The sequence below is a fragment of the Myotis yumanensis genome, unplaced genomic scaffold, assembly GCF_028538775.1.
Source record: "Myotis yumanensis isolate MYYU_CA2020_CCGP unplaced genomic scaffold, mMyoYum1.0.hap1 SCAF_7, whole genome shotgun sequence".
In the NCBI taxonomy this organism is placed as follows: Eukaryota; Metazoa; Chordata; class Mammalia; order Chiroptera; family Vespertilionidae; genus Myotis; species Myotis yumanensis.
The window spans coordinates 29,057,286-29,068,900 of NW_027223758.1; the positions used below are offsets into that span (position 1 = coordinate 29,057,286).

At 45.2% G+C, this 11,615-nt stretch overlaps 1 protein-coding gene across 1 annotated transcript; it reads left to right on the top strand.

The window, feature by feature from the left end:
* Positions 1 to 6,105: 6,105 nt before the first annotated feature.
* LOC139014365 (zinc finger and SCAN domain-containing protein 4-like) lies at positions 6,106 to 7,239 on the top strand. Its single transcript, XM_070421325.1, has one exon. The coding sequence runs from the start codon at positions 6,106 to 6,108 to the stop codon at positions 7,237 to 7,239; it is 1,134 nt and encodes a 377-aa protein (XP_070277426.1).
* The last annotated feature ends 4,376 nt before the right edge of the window (positions 7,240 to 11,615 follow it).

Below are 11,615 nucleotides of genomic sequence, written 5' to 3' on the forward strand. Positions count from 1 at the left end.
AGAGAGGTGAAGCTGAGTGAATGATGGCCCAGCAGGAGAGGCTGCTCTGCAGGGAGACAGGGGAACCCGGGGACTCCTGACACAGCCCGAGTCTTGTCAAATATAGGAGAGGGCGGGGAGTAGGCAGGAAAAACACATGCAGAAGAGACCAGCCGCTTTCCTGAAATACATATGGGTTTTTATGTCTAATGTGGGAACAAGGCTGACAATTATAAACAGATTTCAGAAAACCATGAGCCAGTTTATGGGAGTGGGTTCAATGAAAGTTCAAAAAGGAAAAATCGGGTTGCTTTCTCTGTGCCATATATCCTGGTTCAATGGGGCCCAGAAGACATACTGGAGGCCTCGTCTCATGCCTGCTCACACCCCGACACAATCCCAAACCATTCCAGGTGTCTACATTTCTAGAATGAAAACCTGAAGAACATCTATTCCTTTCTTTAATAAACCACTTGTTTCTCGGTGGTAAGTCTCAAAAAATTATCTCATACTTCACTGTCATTTAATGATACAAGTCGAGGCCAGGTGATCTCTATTTTATTTTTCCTTAGCACATTTATCAACTTTAATCGTGATCTCTATGCTTACATGCTTAAGTTGCTTCATGGGACGTGCCAGCACAAAACTGGTTAGCCCCCCTGTAACCAGATCTGCCTGAAAGAAGTGGGGTAGAAAGTCCTAGAGCTGTGTTTGTGCCTGGTGTGGGGAGTCTCCCCACCCACATGCTTGGGGAGACCATGTGATTCTGCCTGCTCACATCCCAGCCACGGCTGAGTGGACCCGCAGTGGACAGGGGTTGCCATGCACCGTTGTGTGGGTTGTGTCCTGTACAAGGAAAGGGGTGGTTGGGCTGCATCTGCCTGGAGGAAGGATGCTTTCTCCAAATTACACAAATGCACCCTGTGGGCTAGGGCCACCTGGGCAGATGCCCAACCCATGCTGAGTCAGTTAAGTCCTCTTTCTCTTCTAAGCATGTAGGATTCCTGGGCTTTAAAAGTGAGAACTGAGACGGTGCTGGATCTGAGATAGAGAGAGAGAGAGACAAACACACACACACACACACACACACAGAGGAGGATGCAGAAAACCAGGCAGAGCCCCCAGAGTGTGGAGACACAAGCCTGTGATGATCCTGCAGCTGAGATTCTGTTCCCTAAGAGCTCTGACTTGGGTTTCATGACATGTGCCTGGCTCTCTGCTCCTGGTTACCCTCTCAGCATGGACTGGTTCAAGTTGCAAATAGTGATGCTTGACTGAGGCAAAGGCCTGTGAGAAGTTGCTCCTCAGGTGTCTTTGAGTTGAATCATCTGAGTCCTATGTCCAGTCAGAATAACTTCCCCTAATATTTCTCTATAGATGGAGCCCCCTGACTAAGGAAGGTTCACCAATGTGTTTCCCTTTCTAAAAGCCGAACAATTGGCTAAGAGCCATCTGCTCAAATGGGAAGCCTCTTCACTACCTAATCAATTGGTTCTTGACCAATTATTTGGCTATTAGAAAACATTTGTGCAAAACTATCTGATTGGTTTAATTCATCCCCCAATTATCTTTTCAAAAACATTGAAAGTATCAAAAAGAAATGTTGTTTACATGCTACCAAATATCTGGATAATTTATTGCTTTTGTTTGTATATGTCCATTCTGTATTAGACAAGTAATCCAAGTTTTCTGTGCATCAATTTAAAAATAAAGACAAATTAAAAGTTCATTCACAGCCCACTGCATGGGAGAACATATCTGCCAAAGCTATCTCTGATAAGGGTTTAATCTCCAACATTTACAAGGAACTCATACAACTTAACAAAAGGAAGATAAACAACCCGATCAAAAAATGGGCAACGGATCTAAATAGATACTTATGAAAATAGTACATACAGAAAGCCAAGAGACATATAAAAACATGCTCAAAGTCACTAATCATCCAAGAGATGCAAATCAAAACGACAATACGGTACCATCTCACACCTGTCAGAATGGCTATCATCAACAAATCAACAAATGACAAGTGCTGGCGAGGATGAGGAGAAAAAGGAACCCTAGTGCACTGCTGGTGGGAATGCAAACTGGTGCAGCTCCTATGGAGAACAGTATGGAGTTTCCTCAAAAAACTAAAAATGGAACTCCCATTTGACCCAGTGATCCCACTTCTAGGAATATATCCCAAGAAACCAGAAACACCAATCAGAAAGGATATATGCACCCCTATGTTCATAGCAGCACAATTTACCATAGCTAAGATTTGGAATCAGCGTAAGTGCCCATCAGCAGATGAGTGGATTAAAAAACTGTGGTACATCTACACGATGGAATACTATGCTGCTGTAAAAAGGAAGGAACTCCTACCATTTGCAACAGCATGGATGGACCTGGAGAGCATTATGCTAAGCGAAATAAGTCAGTCAGAGAAAGATAAATACCACATGATCTCACTCATTTGTGGAATGTAATAAGCAACATAAACTGATGAACAAAAACAGATCCAGAGACAGAGAAGCATCGATCAGACCATCAAACCTCAGAGGGAAGGTAGGGGAGGGTGGGAGTATGGGGGAGAGATCAACCAAAGGACTCATATGTATGCATATAAGCATAACCAATGGACACAGACACCAGGGAGGTGAGGGCATGAGCAGGGGTGGTCGGGGGGACAGGAAATGGGGAGATAAGGACACATATGTAATACCTTAATCAATAAAAATAAAAACAAATAATAAATAAATAAATGTTAACCAAAAAAAAGTTCATTCACAATTTTACCATCTGCAGATAATCGCTGTTAACATGTTGCCTTATCTTTTTCTGAGGTTTTTTTTTCACATGTATAAAGTATCTGAAATATGATCAACTTTCTGTTACAGAACATTAACTTCTTATAGGGCCAGCCTGGCTTGGTGTGCCAGTTTCTTTTTTTTTTTTATTTTTTTCTTAAGAATTTCTATGAGTTTATTTGAGCCAAACTGATGATGTACGCCAGGGAACAAGATCTCAAATTCTCAGTTTTTGCAGTTTCTTTTATGCATCTAATGTTAAGGAGAGGACATAAGGAAGATTACAGGAAGGTGGAACAAAGAAAGGCCAGGATTGGATTATAAAATAGTTAAGATTATGTACTCCCTTGCAAGGAAGGGTCTAGAAGGGCGGTTCATGCATTAGAAGGAGGGGTCTGAAAAGAGTCATCTCAAAGGTGTGTTCACCTGGATGCACAAAAACAATGGGCATGGCTTGCTTAAGGCAAAGATAAGCCTTTTACTAAATAAATTATATGCCTGGGGTGTGAGTACCCACCTTGAACTGCCCATTTAAGAATTTATGATCAGATCACCCTGTGAGGTTACTTTCCACAGAGCCCCTTTTTTTTCACATAGTTATATTTTTCTCATCCACAACAAAATCAAAAGTAACACTGCTGACTGAAAAATAACAAAACCTGATTTTACTTGAAACCAAATTTTTATGCAGATTTGTGTCTCTAGTATAAAAACATTTTTTATACACAATCTTATGAACACAAATTCTCAATCTAAATTGGCAAGCTTTGGTCTATGCCATGTTTGGGTATTTTGGGGAGAAAGTAATTGAGGGAAGAGAGACTTTTATCCCTGAACTGGATTTGTTAATCCAAAACTATTCTGGTGCTCATTACCTTTTCAGCCATTCACCAGCCTATCAGTCTACTGTAGAAATGAAAACTGCATTTATTTTTCTTTCTTTAATCTCCCCCTCTTAATGGCCATATTGACAAAAAGAAAAAGAAAAAAAGAAGAAAGCAGTTGTTTACTTTCCAAATTCTCTGGAGCACTAGCCAAATTAATCCTTTTGTTTGTGTTTCTCCAGTTCCAGAAACAAGTAGCATGCAAAGTAGCAAGAGACTCCCTTAAGAGGCAACAAAAAGAAGATGCCTAGACATTAACCTTGACTGGGAGAGCCCTGTAGTCATTTGCATCTTGCTTTGGAAACAGCCCTGAGGTTATGAGGAAAGGGGTGCGTGTGGGGGGGGGGGGGTGATTGGGGAGTGGAGAGGTAATGACTAGGGCTGGATTAAGAAGTAAGCCTGCTTGGCCATTCCCTAGGGGGGTCAGTCTGTAAGAGAAAGCTGGTAAACCCTGCTAATCTCTTCCTCTTAGACCAGTGGTTCTCAACCTTCCTGATGCCTCGATCCTTTAATACAGTTCCTCATGTTGTGGTAACCTCCAACCATAAAATTATTTTCATTGCTACTGTTATGCCCAGATTTCAGGATCCCCAAGAAACCACACCAGGGAGCCAGCCGTGTCCAATGCAAAAGCATAAGAGTCTTTATTCAAGCCCCGGCTTGGCTCCCCTACCCTCCTTACTGACGCAGCAGCAAGTGGCAGAGAGAGAGAGCTAGCCCTGTGGGAAGAGGGTTTTATAGGGGGTTGGAGTAAGGGGAGGAGAAAGGACTGTGGGCCCTGCCGATTGGCCAGGCGCAAGTCGGTGTCTTGTTACACAGGATGTGGTCATATCTATGGTGCGCACTTCCCTTGATTGTCATTGGTTAGTTTAAAGAAGTCCTGGGTGTGGCTAGCAGAGGCTTGGGCTTCCGGGAAGAAGCCTTGCCAAGCACATGGCTGCCCAAAAATGGAGGATCCAGGGTAAGATGGAGGGCGTAGCCCTTACCCTGGGGCAAGATGGAGGGCGTAGTCCTCGCCCTTTCAGCTACTTCATAACTGTAATTTCGCTACTGTTATGAATCATAATGTAAATATCTGATATGCAGGATGTATTTTCATTGTTACAAATTGAACATAATTAAAGCATAGTGATTAATCACAAAAACAATAGGTAATTATATATGTTTTTCCGATGGTCTTAGATGACCCCTGTGAAAAGGTTGTTCGACCCCCACAGGGGTCTCGACCCACAGCTTGAGAACCAACCCTGACCAGAATGTCCATGAGACAACTCTCACCTTTGCATGCCCCTTAGTGAGAAGGTCTGATGGCCCTGCAGACAAGGAGTGTGTGCGAGGATGGCCCCTCGCTCCTGTCCAGGGGCTGTAACGACTGTGTCAAGCAGCAAGGATGCACCAGCTTCCGGCAAATTCCCCCCTTTTTATTTTTTTATTTATTTATTTTTTAAAATATATTTTATTGATTTTTTACAGAGAGGAAGGTAGAGAGATAGAGAGTTAGAAACATCAATGAGAGAGAAACATCAATCAGCTGCCTCATGCACATCTCCCACTGGGGATGTGCCCACAACCAAGGTACATGCCTTTGACCGGAATCGAACCTGGGACCCTTGAGTCAACAGGCCGATGCTCTATCCACTGAGCCATACCGGTCTCGGCTCCTTTTTTATTTTTTAAATGATAGTGCATGTAAATTAACAGTCGCTGCAGGGAAGAAACATCTGCACAGCATATGTTTCAAGGGACCTGGCGTATATGGCATACTGTTCTTAATATGTTTGCTCCCCTTCTTGGTGCTATGTGTTTAAACCAAGGTCACCTCTCTGAGAAAGGTTGTTTCCCCAGGTAAGGATTTTTCCCTGAAGTTAGGGAGGGAATAAAACCCCTTAACTAAGTGCCAGGCGGGTAGTTAATCACTTTAACTATGAACAATCACGCTTAAGCTACATAATCTTTACTCCCTGGAATGGAGATAAGAAACGCCCTAACCTTTGGAATAGAAATTGATAGGATTACAATCAACTGGTATAAATACAGATGTAACAAAACAATAATACACAGAACCTGGCTGGAGATCCTGGCTAGAACCTGGCTAGAGAACCTGACTAGGCTGCCGATCAACTGAGCGCTGTCTTCGTGTCATTCCTTCTTCGCCGACTCCGTCCACACCTTTGGGAACCCCTGGACCTGCTGGGGCTGGACCCCAACAGGGAAGCACATCAGCCACCAGCGCTGACAGCCAAGCCACACAGCAGCTCAGCGTTGGACCAGGACCACCCAGCGTGAAGGTCTGTGTCGGTGAGGAGGCTTTAATCTCATTGCCGACACCGGACCTATAAAAGGAGGAGCCTTGGGAAGAACATCAGAGCACATAGCTGACAGCCAAGCCCCACAGCAGCTCAGCATTGGGCCAGGATCATCCAGCGTGAACGTCGTCCGTGTCCGTGAGGAGAATGGCATCTCAAGATGAACCAGCCAGGAATGGTCCCCGGGCAGAAAACTTCAAGCTTAGACCTCGCGGAGGACCCATAAACCAGGAGGGAGAGGAGGCGGAGAAAGTCTGCTTCCCCAGCCCTGGACTCATCTCATTGAACAAGGGCAGCCGCGGGCTTGGGAAGGCGGAGCTGCAGGGCATCTTTCGGTCTTTCTGCTCGTGGCTGCAGCCAGACACGCACAGTAAGCAGCAGATGATTGTCCAACTGTCAGTGGAGCAGTTCCTGCTCAACAGGCCCAGCAGCGAGAGGGCCGCATGGCGGGAGAAGTGGGAGTCGAGTGGCAGAGACCTGGAGGCGTTCATGGAGCACCTGGGGGATGAGGACCTGAGGCCCCCCAGCTTGGTCCATGTCAGAATGGGGGAGCAGGAAGCCCTGTTCTCGGAGAACATGCCCTCGGGACAGATCCTGGCCCATCTCCAGGAGCAGCGCTCAGCAGCAGCCGCCACGGCGCTCACCCCGGGGACACCCTCCCCGACTCCCCCAGAGACACCCCGACCAGCAGCACCAGGAGATGCAGATGCAGATGGCCGCAACCTTTCCAGTCCAGACCACCAACCCCCCTTTAGGCTCACCCTGGAGGAAGAGAGTCCTCAGAGGCCCGCAGAGGGCAAGGTGTCCGGGGAGAGTCCACGCAGCTCCGGTTCAGCAAGTCCGGGCGCCCCCACTGCCCAGGAAGAGCCTCCCCGAGAGGAGGCGCCCCGGGAGGCGGGGGGCGCCCGGAAGCTGTACCGGTGCGACCGGTGTCCCCAGGTCTTCGAGTACCTCTGTCGGTTCCAGCTGCACCAGAGGAGGCACAACAACGAGCGGCCCTTCGTTTGCGCCACGTGCGGCAAAGGCTTCTTCCAGGCCTCGGAGCTGCGCGTGCACGAGCTGATCCACGCGGAGGAGAAGCCCTTCCGCTGCGGCCGCTGCGACCGCGCCTTCAGCCACCAGACCAACCTGCGGGCGCACGAGCGCATCCACACGGGCGCCAAGCCCTACGCGTGCGCTCAGTGCGGGAGGACCTACCGCCAGTCCTCCACCTACCACCGCCACCTGCGGATGCACCAGAGGAAGGCCTCCGAATCTGGGGCCAGCTCCTCTCTGAAGTGACTCTCCTGTTTGGAACGGCAAAAAAGACGCTTTCTCTTTTTGGTGTTGGTTAAAAGGGAACATAGGACATTTAAATAAAAATTTCCAAAAAAAAAAAAAAAAAAAGAGCTTCCGAGGGAGGGGAACGGGCCGCTGAGACCGGTTCCCGGGCTGGCCGAGAAGACAGCCTGAATCTAGACCTGAATGGCGTCTTCTCCCCACTGACCATGCTGAGACTGTGGCCAGTTCATAACCCCCGGGACTCGGTTCTGTCACCTGCAAGTCTGGGGACCCGGGAGACTAAGGCGGAGTCGCGACCGGAAAGCCCTTTTGATATTAGCGAGGGAGGCTCTGAACAGCTCAGGACCGGTGTGCCAGTTTCATTAATAATAGTTTTTAAAGTGAGGCTAAAAGGGCTTAGAGAAAAATCCTAACTGGAGTAACCTATTGAGCTACCATCAGGCACAATGAGGGTGCTGCTTTGGCATTTGAAGTAGATGCAAAGATGATAGACTCATAGACTTACATTTAATTCTTTTATTCATTTTTAGTTTATTCTTATGTATAGGTGTTAGTTGGTAGTGTCGTTTCTTTTTTTTCTTTTTTTTTTTTTTTTTTTTTGCTTGCACGTGTCCAATTTTCCCAACAGCATTTATTGAAGAGACTGTCTTTACTCCATTGTATGCTCTTGCCTCCTGTTAAATATTAATTGATCATAAGGGCATGGGTTGATTTCTGGGCTCTCTGTTCTGTTCCTCTGATCGATATGTTCTTATGCCAGTCCCAGGCTGTTTTGATTACAATGGACGTGTAGTGCCAGGACCGGTTTGGCTCAGTGGATAGAGCATCGGCCTGCGGACTGAAAGGTCCCGGGTTCGATTCCAGTCAAGGGCATGTACCTGGGTTGCGGGCACATCCCCCGTGGGAGATGTGCAGGAGGCAGCTGGTTGATGTTTCTCTCCCATCAATGTTTCTAACTATCCATCTCTCTCCCTTCCTCTCTGTAAAAAATCAATAAAATATATTTAAAAAAAAAAAAAAAAACAATGGACGTGTTGTATAGTTGGATATCAGGTTTTGTGATCTCTCCAGCTTTGTCCTTTCTCAAGATTGCTGCAGCTACTCAGGGTCTTTTAGGTTCCATATAAGTTTTTTAAGTATTTGTTCTAGATCTGTGAAATATGCCATTGGTATTTTAGTAGGAACGGTATTTAATTTATATATTGCTCTGAGTAGTACGGACATTTTATTTTTATTTTTTTTAAAATATATTTTATTGATTTTTTACAGAGAGGAAGGGAGAGAGATAGAGAGTTAGAAACATCAATGGGAGAGAAACATTGATCAGCTGCCTCCTGCACATCTCCCACTGGGGATGTGCCCGCAACCCAGGTACATGCCCTTGACCGGAATCGAACCTGGGACCCTTCAGTCCACAGGCCGACGCTCCATCCACTGAGCCAAACCGGTTTCGGCAGTATGGACATTTTAATAATGTTAATTCCTCAATCCATGAACGCAGCATATGCTTTCCACTTTTTTGTATCTTCCTCAATTTCTTTCTTCAGCATTCTATAATTTTCCAAGTAGAGGTTTTATACCTTTTTGGTTAAATTTATTCCTAGGTGCCTTATCTTCTCATTGTAATAGCAAATGGAATTCTTTTCTTAATTTCTCATTCTGACAGTTCATTATTGGTGTCTAAAAATTCCACCAATTTCTGATTATTAAATTTTATATCCTGCTACCTTGAAGAATTCATTTATTAGATCTAGGAGTTTTTGGAGGAATCTTTAGGATTTACTATGTATAATATTATGTGATCTGTGAATAATGAGTTTTACTTTCTCCTTTCCAATTTGGATGCCATAGGCAGAAAGTGTGACTAGCAGGCACCTATCTGATGCTTCATCTCCCTCTGGACTGTCATCTTCCTGGTACTGCCCTGGAGGCACCAGGAAACCTGAAAGGAAAACATACTTTGCCTGGATCAGGTGAGCCAACCAGCGTGTCTTACAGAGCCACTCCTCCCAGAACCCTGTGGAAGCCAGCTGGATTGAATGAGAGGAGCCAGTGTCGGTGCACCTAGAACCATTGAATTATGCTCCACCTTTTCCAATTATAATTTATAAAGCTTAATTACATTTACTTTTAAAGTAATTAAAGAGCTTATCTAACAATGTGTCTACAAGGGTACGTTTTTTAAAAATATGTTTTCATTACCCTAACTGGTTTGGCTCAGTGGAAAGAGCGTCAGCCTGAAGACTGAAGGGTCCCAGGGTCGATTCCGGTCAAGGGCATGTGCCTTCGTTGCGGGCACATCCCCAGTGGGGAGTGTGCAGGAGGCAGCTGATCGATGTTTCTAACTCTCTATCCCTCTCCTTTCCTCTCTGCAAAAAAATCAATAAAATATATTTTTAAAAATATGTTTTTATTGATTTCAGAGAGGAAGAGAGAGGGAAAGAGATTGAAACATCAATGATGAAAGAGAATCATTGATTGGCTGCCTCCTGCACACCCCCTACTGGGGATCCAACCTGCAACCCAGGTATATGCCCTGACCTGGAATCCATGCTCAACCTTTGAGCCATGTCAGCTGGGCAACAAGGGTGCATTTTTAAATTTATAATTAATTACTACAAGATAGACCCACAGACCACAAAAAAGTAACTTGAGGTAATGTTCTCAGGAAGAGTGCCCTTCCCCACCATACTTTAAATGACTGAGAAGACACCCTGCATTCAGAACTGAGGACAGGTTGAGAGAACTGCATTCCTGAGAAATCATGCTTTTCAACATTGCCTTCTTTGATCTCAACAGACATTTGATTAATGATTCAAACACAGTCCCGACAGTCACCTCTACCAAAGACTGCTTACTGCAAAAGTGAAAAATGGTTAGACCACTATGAGGTTCAATGTGGCAATCTCTACAAAATTTTTAAATGCTTTTATGTCTTGAGCAATGCCACTTCTAGAAAATTGTCATTCAAATACATTTGCATATATACAAAAAGATGTTATGTATAGTTATTCATTGAAGAACTATTAATTTTATATTATAGCACTATGTATAGCACTATGTTTGCTAAAAATTGGGATATAATCCAATTCGTAATTTAACAGGCATATTTTGAAAATATTAAACCAAAGTGTCTAGCAACAGAAACATTTTTTAAAACCTGTAGTATATCCACACAATGGGCCATTTACAATTATAAAAGAAAGAATGAAGAAGTGCTCCATACCTTGATATGGAATACTTGAAAGTTGCTAAGAAATCAGATCTTAAAAGTTCTTACCACACACATACACATTATAATTATGCTTAGTGATGGATGTGTTGACTAACCTTATTATGGTAATCATTTCACAATATATACATATATCAAGTCATCAAATTGTATACCTTAAACTTATGCAATGTTACATGTAATTTGTATCTCAATAAAGTTGGGAAAATATTTTTTGAAAGCGGAGGAGGGCAGGGTTAATTCCACATAAGGTGGGGATCACAAAATGTCACCACTCAAAGGATATCAGGAATTTCAAGTTGGTGCTCAAAGAAACTGCATTCATTTTGAGATATGCTGTCTTTGGCCAGCATAGGTTTTGTTGTTTTGTTTTAGCCAACAGAGTATAAATCTCAGAGATTCCAGACACTCTGAGAAGATGGAAAGATCTGACAAAACAGAGTCCATATTCCAAGCGTGCAATATTGGGATATATCAGTGGAGGGTTCAGTCTCCTGTCACAACTCCCAGTTCAGATTCTGAAAATCCAGAGCTTCCCTCTGCGCTTTCCAGGGGGTGAGGGATGGGGAGTAGGGGAGGGGGGGTCATTAGAAATAGCAGCTCTTTATAGAGTTTAATCCCCTCGCTCATTGAGTAAGGAAATCAAGGACCAAGGAGGTCATGAAAATTGCCTAAAACCAAAGCCTGTTGGAAGCCAATGAAGGACTCCGGAGTCTCCCAACAGACAGGCAGAAGTCCAGCGGGGATGGCCTTTGAATGGCCCAGCAATCTGGCCGTGGTGGGCATTGCGGGGTTTTGGTGAGGTCTTCAGAGTCAGAGCTTTGAGCATTCACTCGACCCCCAGCTTCCTCGGAAGGGGCCTCCTCCTCTTCCACCAGCCCACAAAGCTCTCTCTGCGCTCGTAGGAGTCTCCCCAGCACCAGCTCTCGGGCACGATGGACTGCACCCCGGATTCCTCTTGAAGGAGTCCCCGTGTAGCGGGAGCGGACTCTGGCACTGGGATCCTGCTGGAGACCAGACGCTCAGCTCCTGCACCGCCGCTTACCGCGGGGCGCGCGTGTGGGGCGCAGAGAGCCTTGCAGGTTGCTCCAGATCGCATCCGCTAAACCCTATGACACTAGGGTGGCAAGGCGCAGAAGCCTCT

Coding starts and splice junctions, on each gene's coding strand:
- LOC139014365 (XM_070421325.1), top strand. CDS start 6,106: ATGGCATCTCAAGATGAACCAGCCAGGAATGGTCCCCGGGCAGAAAAC.